Genomic DNA, 17,944 nt, shown 5'->3' with positions numbered 1-17,944 from the left:
TTTATTAGGCTGAGGAAATTTCCTTCTAGTCCTAGTTTACAGAGTTTTTTAATCATGAAAAGGTGTTAGATTTTGTCTAGTGTTTTCTCTGTATCTATTAAAAATGATCATATGATTTCTGTTCTTTATTCTATGAAAATGCGTATTACATAATTTTTTTTTGTATGTTAAACTAAACTTGCATTCCTGGGATAAATCTCGCTTGTTAATGCTGCTTGAACTTTTTTATATATATTACTGGGTTTGATTTGATAATCTTTTGTTAAGGTTTTAATATCTATATTCAAGAGTAATGTTAGTCTGTAGTTTTCCTATAATGTGTTTCACTGGGTTGGTATCAGGGTAATACCTGATTTCACCCATCTTAAAATGAGCTGGGAAGTGTTCTCTCTTCCTCTATTTTTAAAAAAGATTGTTAGGATGGGTATTTATTTTTTCCTTAATGTTTGATAGAATTCAACAATGTGAATTTTAATTCTAATGTTTGATAGAAAAATCATCAGGCATTTGGATTTTCTTTGTGGAAAGATTTAAAATTACCAATTCAGTTTCTTTACTTGAAATACATTTATTTAGATTTACTATTTCTTTTTGAGTCAGTTTTTGTGATTTGCATCTTTCTCAGAACTTGTCCATTCCATCTATATTGTCAAGTTTATTGACATAAAGTTGTTCTTAGTATTTCCTTATAATGGAGCTGTACTTTAAAGAGTAAATAGCATAGATCTCAAAAAGTCATAAAATGATATCTTCAGCATCAGCTTTATTTATTTAAAAAGATTTACAAATCCCTCCTATACACAGAACAAAGAATGAGGAAACATATTGATTAGGCACTTCAGTAGGTATATCGTACAATGTGTATCAACTACTTTTTATAGATCATCTCATGGGAATGTTCTCCCAGAATTCTAGGTTTACCCAGAAGGAGGCAGCACTCTTTCCCCAGCTTTGGGTCAACTCTAAGGGTTCCCATTTCCTGTCCTAGGAACCATCTTTCTGCTAGGAATAGACATGGGTCCTTGGGGACACAACCATCCAGAAGAGAGCAGCCTCAACCGGACAACTGTGATCTTGCAGCACAACTACCCCTGCATTTCTGCAACCAATAAATCAGGATAATAATGCAAACATGGGAGTGAGGGATCGAGGAGGGAGTTAACTGTGATTTTCTCACAGCCTCTCATCTAGCTCTTATTCTTTTTTGCATGAGGCGTATTTTTGTGTGTACTTACCTTCACCACCAAGCTTTCTCACTCTGCCAACTGTAAGTTTCTAATTTTGCACCCTTTTTCTTCCCTACAGTTCCTAGCATAGATACTGCAATCTGAATTTGTATAGAAACAAATGTTTGACTCCTAGTTCGAGCAGTTTTCACTTTTATCTATCTGTATTCTTAATTATGGGCTTCCCTGGTAGCTCAGCGGTAAGGAATCCACCTGCCAATGCAGGAGACGCGGGCGTGATCCCTGGGTTGGGAAGATGCCCTGGAGAAGGAAATGGCAACCCATTCTAGTATTCTTGCCTGGGAAATTTCTGTGGGGAGAGAAGACTGGCGGTCTACAGTCCATGGGATTGCAAGAGAGTCAGACAGGACTTAGCGACTGAACAACTCGTGATTATATACAGTTCATGCACATGTCTTTCTCTATGTGAGGCACTGTTTCCCAGGTGCACAGGGGCCTGTGAGCCCCACTCAGCCCATGACAGACCGAGATGGCAGTGACCTGCAGAATGAGCCATTTACCTATCGAGGGGACGCATGTCCCGACACTTGTCTTTGCCAACTGATGTCCATGCCAGATATTTCCCTGTAAGAGAAAGGAGGATTCTTTTCCTTTCGTTCTTTGTTCACATTAGATTAGCTTCCAACTTTACATACTGACAATTTATTTTTTGCCCAGTGTGTGCTTTCCTTGCTTTAGAAAGCCATCGTACACAGTGTTGCACATGCATACCAGATCTTAATGGGTAAGAAGAGCAATCTTAAATGATTAGAATGTTGGCATTCTCCATAAGAGTCCCTTTTCTTCCTTTCACACAAAAGAAACGGAAAGATGCATGAAGCACATATACCTGCATAGATCATGACACTCCTCTCTTGACCCAGACATCTCTGACTGGAAGAAGCAACCATCCACTCCCCTCTGGAAGAAGAGAACTTCTAAGCCTCCTGCCACCCTCTAGGCTCAGGGATGTTCATTTCTTTTTATCTACAAATCCTGCGTCCTTTAACCAACTCCTGACAATAGCTTGGCAACCGACATCACTCTCTGCCTCTGTCAGAGTTCAAGAAGGAGCCCGCTTCCCTTCTAGAACACTTTAATATAACAAGCGTAGCCGTGATTTTTGAACGAAGACAGTGTTTCCATGACAACACAAATCACTGATGCGCATCCACAAGAAGATTTGAAACCATTAAGATTGTAAAGTGTGGTTTTCTTTCCTCATAAAGCAGTCGAGGAATGTGGTTGAGAATTCCGTTGTCAAGAGAATGGAGAAAGAATTCTCTTTCCCAAGGACTTAGGACACATAATGAATAAATCTGAGTTTATGGGCAGAGAAGTAGAATTTATATCTGATTGTAGTTGGCAATAATCTATTATTCTGCTTTCACTTCTGCTAAGAAGTGGTTTATACCGATTAATGCATGTAGATATTATTCGCAGCTATAAAACTGTCCTTCTATAATTCTCTTCCATTGTTTCTTGTAAACGTCAGGCTTTTCCACATGAGAAACGAAGGGCTAGCCTCTATTCTCTTCTTGTACAATGTCTCCGCAAGGCCAAATCCTCCCTGCATTCCCCAGACGCCTTCCCTCCCCCTTCCTCACTCGGGACCTGGCTTCATCAATCACCCAGCTCCCGCCTGTCTTCCATCTCTCCCTCTGTAATTGCTCTTTCAATATCTCCACTGGAATCACTGCAGGAAAATGTGCTTAAGTGGGACAAGGCCTTAAGAAGTGAACATCTGCTTATAGTGGACCCTCAGTATTGGAGATTCGATTAATACGGCATTCGTTGAATGCCACTTTGTTTGAGTTTAACATGAAATGCATTCAGAATGAATCATTTGAAACAAAATGAAATCGCCACTGGGAGCTTCTGTCCACATTTTGTGCATTTCGGGCACTGGAACGTTGACTGCAGTGGTCAGAAGAAAACAATAGCCTTGACGGATGTTTGATGTCTGTGTAATTGTTTAGACCTCCCCACTAGACTGCAAGGTCAGTGAGGCAGAAGCAGCATCTGGCTTTCACACTGTGTTTCCAGCTCCGTGACTGGAATGGAGAAGACGTGCCATCATTTTTCTTGAACACGTGACTGTCTAATGAAAACCAAATACAGTAATATATAATTATCCACCATAGATTTGGTAATTCTGATGTTCAGGCCTTCTACAACTAATGCATTCTCATATAAACCCTCATCAATCCTGTGAAACAGGCCCTGTCCAAGAGTTTCCAGATGAGCTCACTAAGCTGCAGAGCAGATGAGAGACTGATGGAGAGCGCTGAGATGGCACCCCAGTTTATTTAATTCTACAGCCTGCACTCTTGCCATGGAACCACCATCTCTGTTCTCCTCTGGTTTCTGTGCTTGTTCCCACCTCCCTGACCTCCCTACCTGTGCTTCCCTGAGCCCTGCATGTGCTGTGTGCACTGAGGCATCATTTTCTCCCGCGAGTGCCTGAGTTTCTTTATTTCTGCTTGTGACCATGCCCCGAGGCACGTCATTTCTTAACCAACTTTGCTGCATCGGAGGCTTTCCTACCTCTAGTGAAGGCTGCAAAATGTTCTCCTTCAGGTTCTCACAACCCAAGCAATGCAGGAACCCTGGGTTCGATCCCTGGGTTGGGAAGAGCCCCTGGAGAAGGAACTGGCAACCCACTCCAGTATTCTTGCCTGGAGAATTCCATGGACAGAGGAGTCTACAGTCCATAGGGTCACCAAGAGTTGGACATGACTGAACGACTGATACTAACACTGATACTAACTAAGAGTGTGGAGGAATTTGTGGACATACTGTGAGAAGTGGTATAGAGGCCATGAGATGCTTGTGTAGCAACTTTATCTCCCCTCCCTAGCGGGGGCAACCCAGGGACTTCATGTTCAGCTGTTCACAGGGGTGAGATGGGGGTGGCATTCTGAATCCCTTTCCAGGGCACAGTGAGGGTTACACACAGATGGAGAGACAGTCCTGACGTTCAGCAGAGGCACAGTCTGGGAGGGAAGGAAGATGTCTCCACAGGGAGCCTAGGACAAGCTGGAGCACAGTGAGCGCTACCAAGAGGTGAAGGTCAGAGGAGGCAGGCTGGATTCAGCAGTGAACCTGGGAACTCCCTAGAGGGGAGCACACTGGAGCCTGGCACGGAAGGTCATGCAGTGCTTCAGCGACTGGAGGTGTGGAGGGAATAGCATGCCAGGAAGGGGAACAGCATGGCAGAAGAGCACAGTCTGTGTCTGGGGATATGGGGCCATGGCGTCCTCCCAGGCACAGGGTCCCTATGAGGACTGCATAGGACAGCACAGTCTAAGGGCATTACAAGGTGCCTGGCATGCAGAAAACGCTCACTCAGTGATGGAGCAGATGAAGATAAAGGAAGCTGGAAGGGTCACCTCAGCCACATCATAGGGCCCTGCATATCATCCTGAGAAATCATGACGTGTGGCAATCAGAAGGGCCCTCAGCTGGGAACTTGGTCCTTCAGGACCCTGGGGACAGCTAAGGTGTTTCCAGAGGGGAGCAGTGTGCCCACAGCTGAGCTGGAGTCAGGGTTACCCTGCAGCATGTCTCATGTGGGTCAGAATGAGGAGACAGGGACCAGGATGCCGATGCTAGGTCCAGGGAGAGAGAAGAGGTGCTGAGGGCCCAGATGAGGTGGGCAGAGGGCTGGACAGGAGAAGGTGAAGGTAGGGTGTCTGGTGAACCCTTTAAAAACTTCACCTGGTTCAGTTCAGTTCAGTTCAGCTGCTCAGTCGTGTCCAACTCTTTGTGACCCCATGAATCGCAGCATGCCAGGCCTCCCTGTCCATCACCAACTCCCAGAGTTCACTCAGACTCACATCCATCGAGTCAGTGATGCCATCCAGCCATCTCATCGTTAGCACGATCTAAAAGCCCTGCTTCAGCAGCCACTCTGGACATGACCGGGCTGGGATTTAAAGGTCATGAGGGAGCAGGTCAGGAAAATCTTGTCCACTGAGTCCCCCTGAGACAGCACGCATCCCTGGCTAGAGCCTGGGGACCAGCCGAGGCTTTCTCCATAGGTTTTCCTAGCACATGGAGCCATCAGCAGAGTCCTTTAAGGAGCCCTTAAGCCCAGATCTGAACACAGAAGTGGAGCCACTTCTCTGTGCAGCTGACCCACCACAGAGAGACATCACAGTCCCAAACCCTCTCTGCCCCTTCAGGGATTATTAGCACATCAGTCATGCACTGACCCTCCAGTAATGGGGTCCATCTGGGGGTCTGCTATGGCAGGCACAGGGGGCCCTCGGCAACGCGGTTGGATCATCCTGTCCCCGTGACTTCCTTAATCCTGATACAGGAAACACTGTGGATGAGGAACCACTCCAGGAGGCCAGGGCAGCAGCCTGCAGATGGGGGGGGACACCCTCCAAGTTTACCCAGAGCCTTGCTGCAGTGCACACCAGATGGCCTGAAAAGCAGTGCTTTCTTGTGTTTACTGCCAGGAGCCAGAAGTGGGTTACACACCCATCGCCAAGTGCAGGGAAGCAGACACAAGAAGGCCTTTGAGTCAGGCAGACTGCGGTCCAGTAACTGCCTCACCGCATACCAGCTTCTACTGACTTGGCGTTCCTTCCCTTTGCTGTGTGCTCAGTTCCTCATATTCGGCATGGGGTGAATAACAGTGACCGCTCAGGGTGTTCACAAGCTAAAGCAGGATTAGATGCTTAAAGGGCTCAGCCTTTTAACAAGTAGGTGTTGGGCAAGTGTTTCTTAAGTCTTCTTCTCCTTACCTGCCTTGAGTCTCGGCTGCTCCTGCTGCCCCCAGTCAGCCCCTTTCCTATCAGGGCACTCAGCAGGGTGCTGGGTGCCTCCCATCCATCTAGGGAGGATGGAGTCTATGCAAGCTGGGTGACTTCACATGTTCACCCTAGGAAGGGAAACTTCCCAACAAGGACTTAAGACCTGCAGTTCATGGGTTTTAGGGGAGGTGGTTTAAGCAATAATCTGCCTGCAATGCAGGAGACCCAGATTCAATCCCTGGGTTGGGAAGATCCCCTGGAAAAGGAAATGGCAACCTACTCCAGTATTCTTGCTGGGAAATCCCACGGACAGAGGATCCTGGCAGGATACGATCCATGGGATCACAAAGTCAGACACAACCGAGCAACTAACGCTTTAAGTAATAATAGAAGCCCTACATATAAGCAGCCTTCACAAGTCTCTGCAGTAGAACAGAACACTTGATTTTCTTTGATCCTCCAAATACTTCTTGGATGTTTTGCTGTGCTTTGCAGGGCAGCAGGGAAACACAGGTAACAGAGCTTGGTACCTGGTACAAAGGGCCTCTGGCGAGGGCAGGAGCCACACTGGTGAGGCCGTCATCATTTCAGCATGATGGACACTAGATCAAAGTCTCCAATGTTCTCTTGTCTCCAAGGAGCAAGCACTGTCCCATTTGGGTGGACAGGAGGGGCTCAGAGGAGGGCCAGGAGCTGACCAGAAAGGAACTCCACTAACAGCTGTTTCTAGTAAATGCCTACTGAATGCCAAACCCTTCAGTCTTAACGAAGAATATAGGAAAGACATGGAGTATGGCTCTGAATGATGCCCCAGGGTGAGGGAAGGGCCCTGGCAGGGAGGTGGGGACTGGGGTCCTCACGCAGCCAGACCGCTAACCTGCAGTCTGCCATAGGAAAAGGTAAAGAATATGGCTCTACAGCCATGCAAATGGGACTGGACTTGAAGGAGAGTTCTGTTCTGAGTTTTCTCTCAAGAGAGACAAATAGAATCATGAAAGAATTAAAGCATCATGAGAGTCAGACAGTACAGTAGAGGGCCCAGGAGCCAAGAACTGGGAGACTTTGGACTGAGAAATCCAGGAGGGGGTTCCTGGAAGAGGAGAGCGCTGAACTGGGCCTTGAAGAATAAAACTGGGACAGTCCACAAGGAGGGGATACTATCAGTGGAGGAATAGGAACCATGAGTCAGCTCACTCAGCAGTGTTCAGTGGCTCCCCAGGCCTCGAACAAGCATCCTGATGTGGCATTCCAGGTGCCCACCAAAACACCTTGCCGTCCCTCCAAGAGCCCCAGCCGCCCACTCCCTGAGCGTGTCACCTGCCCTCTGAACCTGTCCCACACACCTCACTGCTGCCCGATTCCCCCCACCCACTTCTCCATCCGCATCTTTCAGTGCCCTTAGAACAGAGCATCTTTTCCCCTCTCTCCTTCTGGACTCTGTCCCATTTGCTTCATTCTGGTTTTTCTTGGGATCCCGCATGGACAAACCCTGACTCACTAACTGTAGAGACCTCTACCTTGGCTTCCTCCTCTCTGTGGGCTACGTGCCAAGTCATGGCTGGAGTCTGGCAAATGCCAAATGAATGAGTGTATGAACACGCGGGAATCTAGCTGCACAGAAAGCGGAATTGATGTTGACACGGGACCATGAAACTCACGGCCAGAGACACTAGATGTGACTGACCTGGGAGTGTGGCCCACACTGCTCTGGGTGGAGCATCTGAGGGCCAGAGGAGCACAGGTATTCTCTGTCCAGTCTGCATCATATAAAGCCTCCAGGGCATTGCAGACAGCAGGCCCAACCCTACCCAGGCAGGGGACTCGGGCACGCTGCAGCTCCAGAACATTCTCCAAGTGCAGTGGGAAGGAGGTGGGCTGTGGGGCCCAACTGACCTGGGCTGAGAATCAGCTCTGCTGTTTGCCAGCTGTGTGGCCTTATGCAAGCCACTTAACCTCTCTGAGCCTTGGTGACCCTCTTTCATAAAAGGAAAAATACTACTACCTCCTTTCAAAGTCATTGTAAGGATTATAGAAAATATACAAAAACAATCTTCCAGCTTATAAGAGGTAACAAATGAATGGTACGTAATTCTTTTTTTTTGACATATGATTAGTTGTTCCATGTGGCTGGGGAAGGCTTTGTGGAGTGTTCAAAGAAAGTTCTAGGTAATAAAATTTGGGTTTAAACCTAACAGCCTGTCGTAACTGTGGTGAACTTATTATGAGACTCATTAACACATCCCACATAGAGATGATGCACCAAAGTTGTTCAAGACCAGGGTTACTGAGCTGTCCGCTCAAGGACACATCCCATTGATAATGCTCACAGTGAGACCTTTGCCAGCCACTGCAGAGAGAAAGCTGCGAAGCCCGGCCTAGGAGAGATGACCCAGAAACAGTGCTTAGGGCTGGTGTATACCTACCTCAGCCCTCATTCTGTAGCAAGCAGGCAGAGGTGGGAGCAGAGAACCCAGGTTTCTGCCATCATATTTCGGGAGCCAGGTTCTTATTGCTTTGGCTACTGGGAGACCTGGGCCAAGTATCAGGGCTTTGGAACTGAGGGTGGAAGGAAGGAGGGAGGGCCTGGCACCTCAGGCAGGTAATAGTGATCAGAGACCCAGCTACAACCCAAGCCAGAGCTGGGCCTGTTGTGGAGGCAGAATGGCTCAGAAGTCAGGTTGTGGTAATGGGTTGAGTCTACAGAGGTGTAGGGAAGAGGAGTGGAGAAGGAAATGGCAACCCACTCCAGTGTTCTTGCCTGGAGAATCCCAGGGACTGGGGGAGCCTGGTGGGCTGCCGTCTATGGGGTCGCACAGAGTTGGACACGACTGAAGCGACTTAGCAGCAGTAGCAGCAGCAGGGAAGAGGAGAGAATCAAAAAGCTCTCTAGAAGCTAAGTAGGTGTTGTCGTTAACAGAATCAGGAGGGTCTCAACCCTCCTCCTAAATCCCCTCTCTTCCAAGGTTCCCTGGCTCATAGGTAATATCTCCTCACCCCATCCCACAAACCCCCAGATCTCTCTCTGAGCCTGGCCTCCCCCAGCTTAATGGAGTTCAAGTCCTGCCCATCCCCTCGGCGTTGTGTTCCGAGCCTACCCCCCACCTTCCCAATTCAGGCCTCTGCTTTCCTCCCAGCTCCGTGCACAGCCCTTTTGGCCTCCAGCCCCACCCCTCCACTCTGTCCCCATTCACACCGCTTCCAAAGTTCTCTTCCCCAAAAGGAATCTGGCCACATTCACCTTGAACTCGTTTGGCATCTCCCTGTTACAGTCCAGACCATCCCCTCGGCCAGACTGGCAGGAACTTCATGACCTACCAGCCTCTCATGTCCCCGCCAGGTTTCAGCCCTGTCACCTCAGCTTCCCACGCATCCCCCTGGGGGGCTGCGCCTCTTTGTGTGCTCCTCATCCTACCTGGAACCCACCCCTTCTCTCGGTCAGCTCCCACCAACCTCTGTGATGCCCTCCAGAACCTGTCCTTCAATTCCCAACCTGGCCCAGGAGCTCCTCCCCTGTGCTCCCAGACCCTTCTACACGAAGGCTCCCTTATTGTCCTCCCATCCCTCCCACTCCCACGCCTTGAGCTCAGCATCCTAAGCAGAACTAAGCACTCAGTACATGTTTAATGAATGAATGAATGAATGGTGGGTGAGTGAGTGAGAAGGAGCAGCGAGGGAATCCAAGAAGAAAAGACGACTTGGCAGGGGAGACAGAATGATTTGCTTCGAGGGACGCTGAGTTTGAGTTGGTGGGGGCATCTAGGTGGAGGTCCCAGCTGCACTGGAAAGGTGAGCCTGAAGCTTGCGGAAGGTCTCTTAAAAAACTGTAGTCTCTCTGTTCACACGTGAGCCTGTGCCCCTCGGGAGCTCAAATGACCAGCTCAGTGTTGCCAAATCAACTGTAGCAACTCAGAGAGCCTCAGAGCCTGAAGGACACTATAAAGAAATCATCTGGTCAGCCTTTTTTTTCAGACAAATGAGGAAACTAAGACTCAGGGAGGGGAGCAACCTGCTCGGCAGCTACCTAGAGGTAGAGTGAGGGATAGAATTCGTGTGTCTCCATCACAGTCTGAGCACTCTCTCTACTGTCCCCTGGGGCCTCTTGTTGGTGGCACTCACATCTGAGCCCCGAAGGAGGAGTTACCATGAGGATGAGGGAGGGCACTGGAGGACCTAACTCGACAGATAGTCGTACACTGGCTCTTCCTCTCCCCCAGCTTCTCACAGCCCCAGATGAAGGGAAACCTGATAAAAACCTCAGAGCCACAGAGCTTAGGCACTCGATGTCTTGCACTCAACAAACAGGACAGACCCAGTGGCCTCCATCAGCAGTGATATTAATTTCACCCTGATTTGAACATTGTCACCATCTCCTCTCCAGTCCTGTAACAGATCAGAAACCAGGAGAGAGAGTGCTATGAGCAAGCAGCCTGACACACTGACTGTAAAAAGCAGCAGATGGGGATCACTGGGGGTAAGAACCAACAGCCATTTACACCAGCCCCACCAAGACTCTCCGGTACATCATATATCCCAACACAAGTCCTCATGGTGACATCCAGTTGTGCTCAGTACATTTCGCTTATGATCTGCAGGCATTTAGACATTTCATAAGGATTTTCATCTAAAGTGATTGAGATTGTTCAGTTTCAGACAGCACACAAAAATCAAGCCCTCTGCTATCACAGGGAGGAATAAACTTTAAGGATTCAGGTTTACAAAATGTCTTCATCACACAAAGGAAGGAACAGAACTGGCATTTTTTGTTTGGCCACAACCTACTGGGTACACCGTCCATGTAACAGTCACAACTCTCTCACCTCACACACAGCAGCATTGGGTCATATGTGCTGAACTCATAAGTGACTGAAGATTGAGTCTTCAGCCTCATTTTCAGTTCAGTTCAGTCACTCAGTCATGTCGAACTCTTTGCCACCCCATGGACTGCAGCACACCAGGCTTCCCATTACCAACTCCTGGAGCTTGCTCAAACTCATGTCCATCAAGTTTGGACACCGTCCAACCCTCTCATCCTCTGTTATCCCCTTCTCCTCCTGCCTTCAATCTTTCCCAGCATCAGGGTCTTTTCCAGTGAGTCAGTTCTTCATAATCAGGTGGCCAAAGTATTGAAGTGTCAGCTTCAACATCAGTCTTTCCAATGAATATTCAGGACTGATTTCCTTTAGGATGGACTGGCTGGATCTCCTTGCCGTCCAAGAGACTCTCAAGAGTCTTCTCCAACACCACAGTTAAAAAGCATCAATTCTTCGGCACTCAGCTCTCTTTATGGTCCAACTCTTACATCCATATATGACCACTGGGAAAACCACAGCTTCGACTAGACGGACCTTTGCTGGCTGCTTTTTACTATGCTGCCTAGCTTTTCTTCCAAGGAGCAAGTATCTTTTAACTTCATGGCTGCAGTCACCATCTGCAGTGATTTTGGAGCCCCAAAAAATAAAGTCTGACACTGTTTCCACTGTTTCTCCATCTATTTGCCATGAAGTGATGGGACCGGATGCCATGATCTTCGTTTTTTATCTTTTTTTTTTCTCAGCCTCATTTTAGATATTGTGAAAAGGAGGCCCAAAGATTAGAACTGCTTGTCCATGATCACGCAGTGGGAGCTGGGAGCCTGCACACTTTCTCTGAGGTACTACTGCTGTTGCCACAATCTACCTTGACTGGGCCAGAAGGAATGCTTACATTTATGCAAGAGGAGAGAGAGTTCACTCTTCGGCCACACATCAGTCAGAACAACAGGCACTAACAGAGAGCTTGCTGTGCTTGCAGCTCTGAGAGAAGGCCCTGCTGCCAGGTAGAGGATGTATCGAATCACTTAGCTTTTCTTTGATTTGCAGGAATGAATTCAGAGCATGGACGGACATCAAGCCTGTGAAACCCATAAAAGCCAAGCCCCAGTACAAGCCCCCAGATGATAAGATGGCTCATGAGACCAGCTACAGTGCCCAATTCAAAGGGGAGGCCAATAAGCCAACCCCAGCTGACAATAAGGTCATTGATCGCAGAAGAATACGCAGCCTCTACAGCGAGCCATTCAAGGAACCTCCAAAGGTGAGACAGATCTTCTGGGGACCCATCAGCAGTCTGACATGGGAGGGGTTAATGGTAGCAGAGATGGGGGCAGGGCTACTGCCAACTCTGGTCCTTAACCTTCTAAAGTCCCTTCTTTCCGTCTTAGCATATAGAGACAGAGTGGCTTCTTACCGTGAAAGTGAAAGTTGCTCAGTCGTATCCGACTCTTTGCAATCCCATGTACTATACAGTCCATGGGATTCTCCAGGCCAGAATACTGAAGTGGGTAGCTGTTCCCTTCTCCAGGGGATCTTCCCAACCCAGGGATCAAACCCAGGTCTCCCACATTGCAGGCGGATTCTTTACCAGCTGAGCCACAAGGGAAGCCCAACCTTTGCTAAATCAAAAGGAAATTTCTAAAGGAACATTACCTAAAACAGGGATTCCCAGGTGGGTCAGTGGTAAATTCAGGAGACTGCCAATTCAGGAGATTCAAGAGACGAGGGTTTGATGCCTGGGCTGGGAAGATCCCCTGGAATAGGAAATGGCAACGCACTCCAGTATCCTTGCCTGGAGAGTCCCATGGACAGAGGAGCCTGCTGGGCTACAGTCCATGGGGTCGTAAAGAGTAGGACACAACTGAGCAGCTGAGCACACATTACCTAAAATGAAAACAGCTTAAAAACTGTTAGATTTCCAGAGAACTAGCTTCTGATTTTGAGAAACTCAGAAAGAAATGGTAGAAAATCTCACCTGGGCCCTAAACCCCCTTGTCTTAAAATAACTGTGCTTTTGCCCCTGAAGGGCTAGCCCAGACATGGGGGCATCCTCGCCTGACTTCTTTCCCACCCAGCCCCTGCCTCATCCTCTGCTCCAATCACTGGACACTTTCTCACCTCCTGAGTCCCTGAAAATCACCTGCTCTTTCTTATCCTTTCCCTCCATCCAGCAGCAATCCTTAGTCTGTCAGAACACACCTGTCACATCAGCTGCAAGAAGTGTTCCAAGTAATCTGTTACTATGATGAACAGTTTGTGAATGATTTTCGTTTCTAAGTAAGATACAGTGGATTCAGGTGTTTTCCTATGAAGACAATTGTTGTTGTTGTTGTTGTTCAGTGACTAAGTCATGTCTGAGTCTTTGTGACCCCATGGTCTATAGCACACCAAGCTTTCCTGTCCATCACCATCTCCCAGAGTTTTGCTCAATCTCATGTCCATTGAGTCGGTGATGCCATCCAACAATGCTTTGCCTTATTTGTATCCCTATGTGCAATCATGAGAGGGGAAAAGCCTGTTGGATTCTGCTGTTGAGGCCGGAATCACACATGCCATAACTTATTATATGATATCAAGCCACATGGAATCATGAAAATATCAGCTCTCCTTTCTATAATAGCAGAAAAAGTCTGAGAACCTATGTAGCCTTTGCTCTGCTTTGACCTAAAGTCTTGCAGTCCAGCGGAGTTTCCTCTTTGGTCCAGGACCACTGGTTTACAGGTAAGGGAATTACCCAACCCAGTCTGCCTGGACTATTCCAGTTATAACATTAATGGTTCCATATTCCATGAAAGCCCTCAGGCCTAGGCAAGCCAGGATGATTTTATTTATAGGTTGACAGTGACTGAGAGCCCCTGAACCTCACTGAGTGGATGACCCAGCTGGTGAGGCCCCACTTCATCTCTGTCCCCCTTCTACAGATGAAGTGGGACTGAGATGTAGGGTTGGCTCTGGACAAAAGATTCGAGTGGAGGAAGGAGGGAAGATTGGGGAAAGGAAATCCAGAGATGGATGGGAGGAGGGTAACATATTGGGGGACCATATCCAGTGGCCCAGAATTCTTGAGAAAGAGAAGCCATAGCCATCTTCTAGGAATCGGAGGGAAGAACTAACAGAGAAAGCTTGGGGAGAGTGAAGTGGGCTTGAACGGCAGCTCTGGAGAAGACCATCTGGGGAGCCAGCCAGGGAGAAGGAGGGGACGCTGAAGGCCTCACTGGGCGAGACTGCCCGCCCAAGCCTCTCAGTGAGGACGTCCTTTCCCCGGAGCTCGGAAACAGGGAAGATCAGCTGAGCTGCTGCTGTGAATGAAAGACCAGAATCCTGATGTCTTCCATCAACAAAGGTTGATTTCTTATTACCATGTGTCCACCATGGGTGGGCTGCAGCTCTCCACGTCCACACCCCTTCAGGCTGAAACTCAGGGTGAGGAGCAGCCTCTCTGCGGCAGAGGAAAGGAGTAGGTTGGGCAGCGTGGGCCGACTCCTGGCCTTTTGTCTGGAGGGGGAATCCTCACCTCAGCTCACATTTCATTGACTAAAGCCACTCCCGTGCCTGCCTGAGTTGAGCAGGATAGTGAGGTACAATCTTCCCACGGGGAGGGGCAGCAGCCCAGAAATACAGTCCAGTGCCTTGAGGAGGAATGGGGGCCAGAGCTGGCATCAGAAGCCAGAGTAGCTAGAAAGTGGGCAGCTAGACCGTGGGACCAGGGGCTCCAAGTGAGAGATGCCAGGTGACCAGGCATCAGCAAAGGGGCTTTACATGCCATGCTTCTCAGAGTCCTGTGCTTTCATTAAGGTTATCTTTTCACTAATCACATCTCTCTAAATTCTCCCTCCAAATCCCGCCCCTTCTGTGTTTCTGTTTGCGGTCTGTCTGTCTCTCTGTGCAGGTGGAGAAACCTAGTCTCCAGAGTTCCAAACCAAAAAAGACCTCAGTGAGCCATAAGCCCCCGAGGAAGGCCAAAGACAAGCAGGGGGCGTCGGGCCGGGCATCCAAGAAGAAGAGCGCGGAGGGTGCGCGCGCCACCCCGCCCACCGCCGACAAGGAGCAGAGCGCGGAGATGAACAATAAGCTGGCTGAGGCTAAAGAGTAATGCACTGCACTTCTCTTTCTTCTTCTCTTCCCTTTTTTTTTTTTTCCTTCACTAATCAACAAAAAAGGCCACAAAATTGATTAGAGGCTTCCCGTCTGCATGGGTCCTGAGTGTTCTAGGAGCTCTTTGGTTTCTCTGAGCAGGGGGATCCTATTTCAGAGACCAGGCGACCTGCCTCCTGTCCAGATCTAGACAGGGCCACGCCACGGGGCCCCTGGACCCGTCAGCGGCTGACTTGCAGGGCAGTGCCTCCCTCCGGGCAGGGGCAGGTACGCCTGGTGAGGCAGGCGGAGGACACCGGAGGAACTGCCCTTATACTTCGACATGAATGTGGGGCATCCTCCTCCTGTTCCTCCCCAGCATCTGCGCCGGTGATCAATTTTGAACTTAGGTAAAAGGTGTTCTTCTCCAAAATTCGCAGTTATCATGTGCTATAGAAGCCTGACCTGGGCTTCAGCAATTGACAAGATTTGTGGAAATATTTTTTAAAAAAAAATGTTTTTTGGCCTTAATCTCAATAAAATGCGTTGTGTTTGTTAAGTAATTTTTTCATAGACTCTTTTGCTTGAAACAGATAACTACGTTTAGTTTCCTACCAGTAGGCTTTAAACTCTATGCTGAGTAAGAGATGTGCCAATGATGACCAAAACGACGCCAGGGCAAAATAGTTAGGTGTCATAGGTACCCTCCAGACATCATAGGAAGGTGACAGAAATGAGACTGTTTTCCTGTTAACCCCCAACCTATCCAGTGCTGCTGATTTTGCAAAGTGACTGGTTAAAGGGACTGGAGGAAGGAAGTTCAAGGTGTAACAATAGTGTATTTAGAATGTGGCTTCTTGCTTCTGAGAAACACACAGCAGGGAGCAGACATAGCGGCTACTGTGTCCCTGCCTGGACTGTTCTTGCCCTGTTTCTTGGAGAGGATGGAACGTGCTGAACTTCAGGTTCTGGGAGATTTCTGTGACTTAGCCTAAGACAAGGAGTGTTCCCTGCTCGGTAATTAGCAAGCTTTTTTTTTTGTTTTAACCTCATTCCTGAAGAAAAGCAGCTCTCCCTGTATTGTGTGTCTTGCGTCTGCGTGGCCAAAGCAGCCAGGGGTGGCAGTGCCACCCCAGCTGTGCTTGAGTTGTGTTGTGGGCATTAGTCAGGGAGTCGTGGAAAGACGCCATATACCTACGGGAACAATTACATTTGCAAACCCCACGCCGTGTCCGTTCCTTGGTACCCTTTATTTCTCATGTATGCAGGGTGCTTCCTGTCGCCAGCATTCTGAAACTGCCGGGGCCTCTTCAGGAGTACTTTTGTTTTGTCCTGAAAGTGATGAAGAGTGAAGTCCTCACAGTTCCCTACCTCAGAAGTCCCTTTAGGTCCTTCAGGTTGGGGGAGATAGAGCCTCCACAAGCTCTCTCATATTCTGACTGTTCAAGCAGCAAAATCCCCATTTGCACCATTTTATTCGTCCCCTTCGGGCTTATTAATATGTCTCTTGTAAATTAACTGAGCCTTCACTATGCAGGCCCTATTTCCTAAGAGGGCAGGACCTGCAGAAACAAAGCCCTGGGCCAGGCAGGCCTTTCTGCCGTCTTCCGAAAGGCAGTTCCAGAGAAGGAACTGTGAGGATGAAGAACTGAGGAAGGCAGACGATGTGAGTGAGTGTCAGTGTTTGTGAATCACAGATTTGGATGCCTCGATGGAAGAGGCTAGAGTAGATCTGAGTACTGATTCAGGTGTTTGCTAGCTGGTCTAAACAATGTCAGAGAGCTCCATCAACAGGACCTTAACTTTGTCCAGGAAATTTGCTAACGTACGTTCGTTCTCTTGAGATATCTGGTATTCATCAAACCTGTTGATGTTAGCCACAGTTTGAATTTCTCCATAGAATAGTCATCTGGTTTTCTTTGCAGATCAAGTAAACCAAACTTTACATCACACAAGGGACCACTCCCTCAACATTCGATTGTTCAAGGCCTGTGTGCCTGACCAGGAGCCGGCCATGATGGGCAGCGTGTATAAATCTGGTTCCACCACAGCACCACCAGGGTGCATAGGGCTTATCCCTGTGTCTCTTCCAAGTTTGTGTTGTCCAAACTGTAGTGCCTCCTGCCCCCTTGCAGCCCCAGGCGCCGAGCTTCCTCCCTGCCCCACCTGAGGCTTTCCAGGACCTGTAGGGTGTCTCTTCGCGTCTTCAGTCTGCCCATCTCTTTAGCCTCCCGCTGAGAAAATCCGTTGGTAGTTCACTTTGACTCTTGAATGTGTCACTTCACTGGCAAGAAACCTTTGATTTCTGCTGTTTACAAATAAAACTCAGTCGGTCTTGTTCTGCACCCCAAACATGCTGACTGAAACCGATTTCAGCCTCACAAGCAGTGTTTCCGTCTCGCCTTTCTGAAGGCGGCCAAGCTTCAAACGCCTGTTCGGCCCATTTTTGTACACTTCCCTGTGGTTCCCTGAACCCCCCTGACGAAAGAGAGAGGACTGGAGCCTCCCCCCCGATCTGCTTCACTCGCCCGCAAACCCGAACCCCTGCAGCTGTGCGTTGGGTCCTTAATGCTGTCCCTTTTCCGCCGGTGCTCCCATGATGCCTTTGCTCTCAAGGCAGATCGGAAGCATCTAATTACGATTTTGTGGCCTGGGTTTTGTTGCGTACCACAGATTGTCTATGTATGTGTAGCGCACACCTTTCTTTGGTGCTATTTCATTCCTGCTGTTAGTAAGAAAATGACAAAAATATTCATGTATAGCCAATTGATTGTGCCGTGCTTGTGGTCTGCGCTTGCTAAGAAACAAACAAACAAACAGTTTTTCCAATTATAAATAAATGCTAAAGACGAACACCACTTTCTTGATCTTATTTCCTTGGTAAGGCCCAGCTGAGTAGGTGAAGGAACCACCTTTGGCCATTTGAGCTGCTCTCCCTGAGAGGAGCTGTGCCCTGCAGTTTTTCTGGGGGTCCTCCATAACACAGCTTGACTCTTTTAGATACTTGCCTCTCAGATACTAATTGCAAGCAGTCAGAGCTAAGTGTTGGGAAAGGCGACGATGGACC

General features: G+C 48.5%; 1 protein-coding gene across 1 annotated transcript in view; it reads left to right on the top strand.

Moving 5' to 3' along the window:
• Window positions 1–17,944, top strand: part of MAP6 (microtubule associated protein 6) — a 79,963-nt gene that overhangs the window by 46,568 nt on the left and 15,451 nt on the right. The window contains exons 3-4 of the mRNA XM_068989400.1: window positions 11,851–12,064; window positions 14,693–14,892. Of these exons, the coding sequence (XP_068845501.1) occupies window positions 11,851–12,064; window positions 14,693–14,892 (414 nt within the window). The remainder of the gene's footprint in view (window positions 1–11,850; window positions 12,065–14,692; window positions 14,893–17,944) is intronic.

Source organism: Capricornis sumatraensis, chromosome 16 (assembly GCF_032405125.1).
Source record: "Capricornis sumatraensis isolate serow.1 chromosome 16, serow.2, whole genome shotgun sequence".
Taxonomy (NCBI): Eukaryota; Metazoa; Chordata; class Mammalia; order Artiodactyla; family Bovidae; genus Capricornis; species Capricornis sumatraensis.
This window is presented reverse-complemented; position numbering and strand designations above follow the sequence as displayed.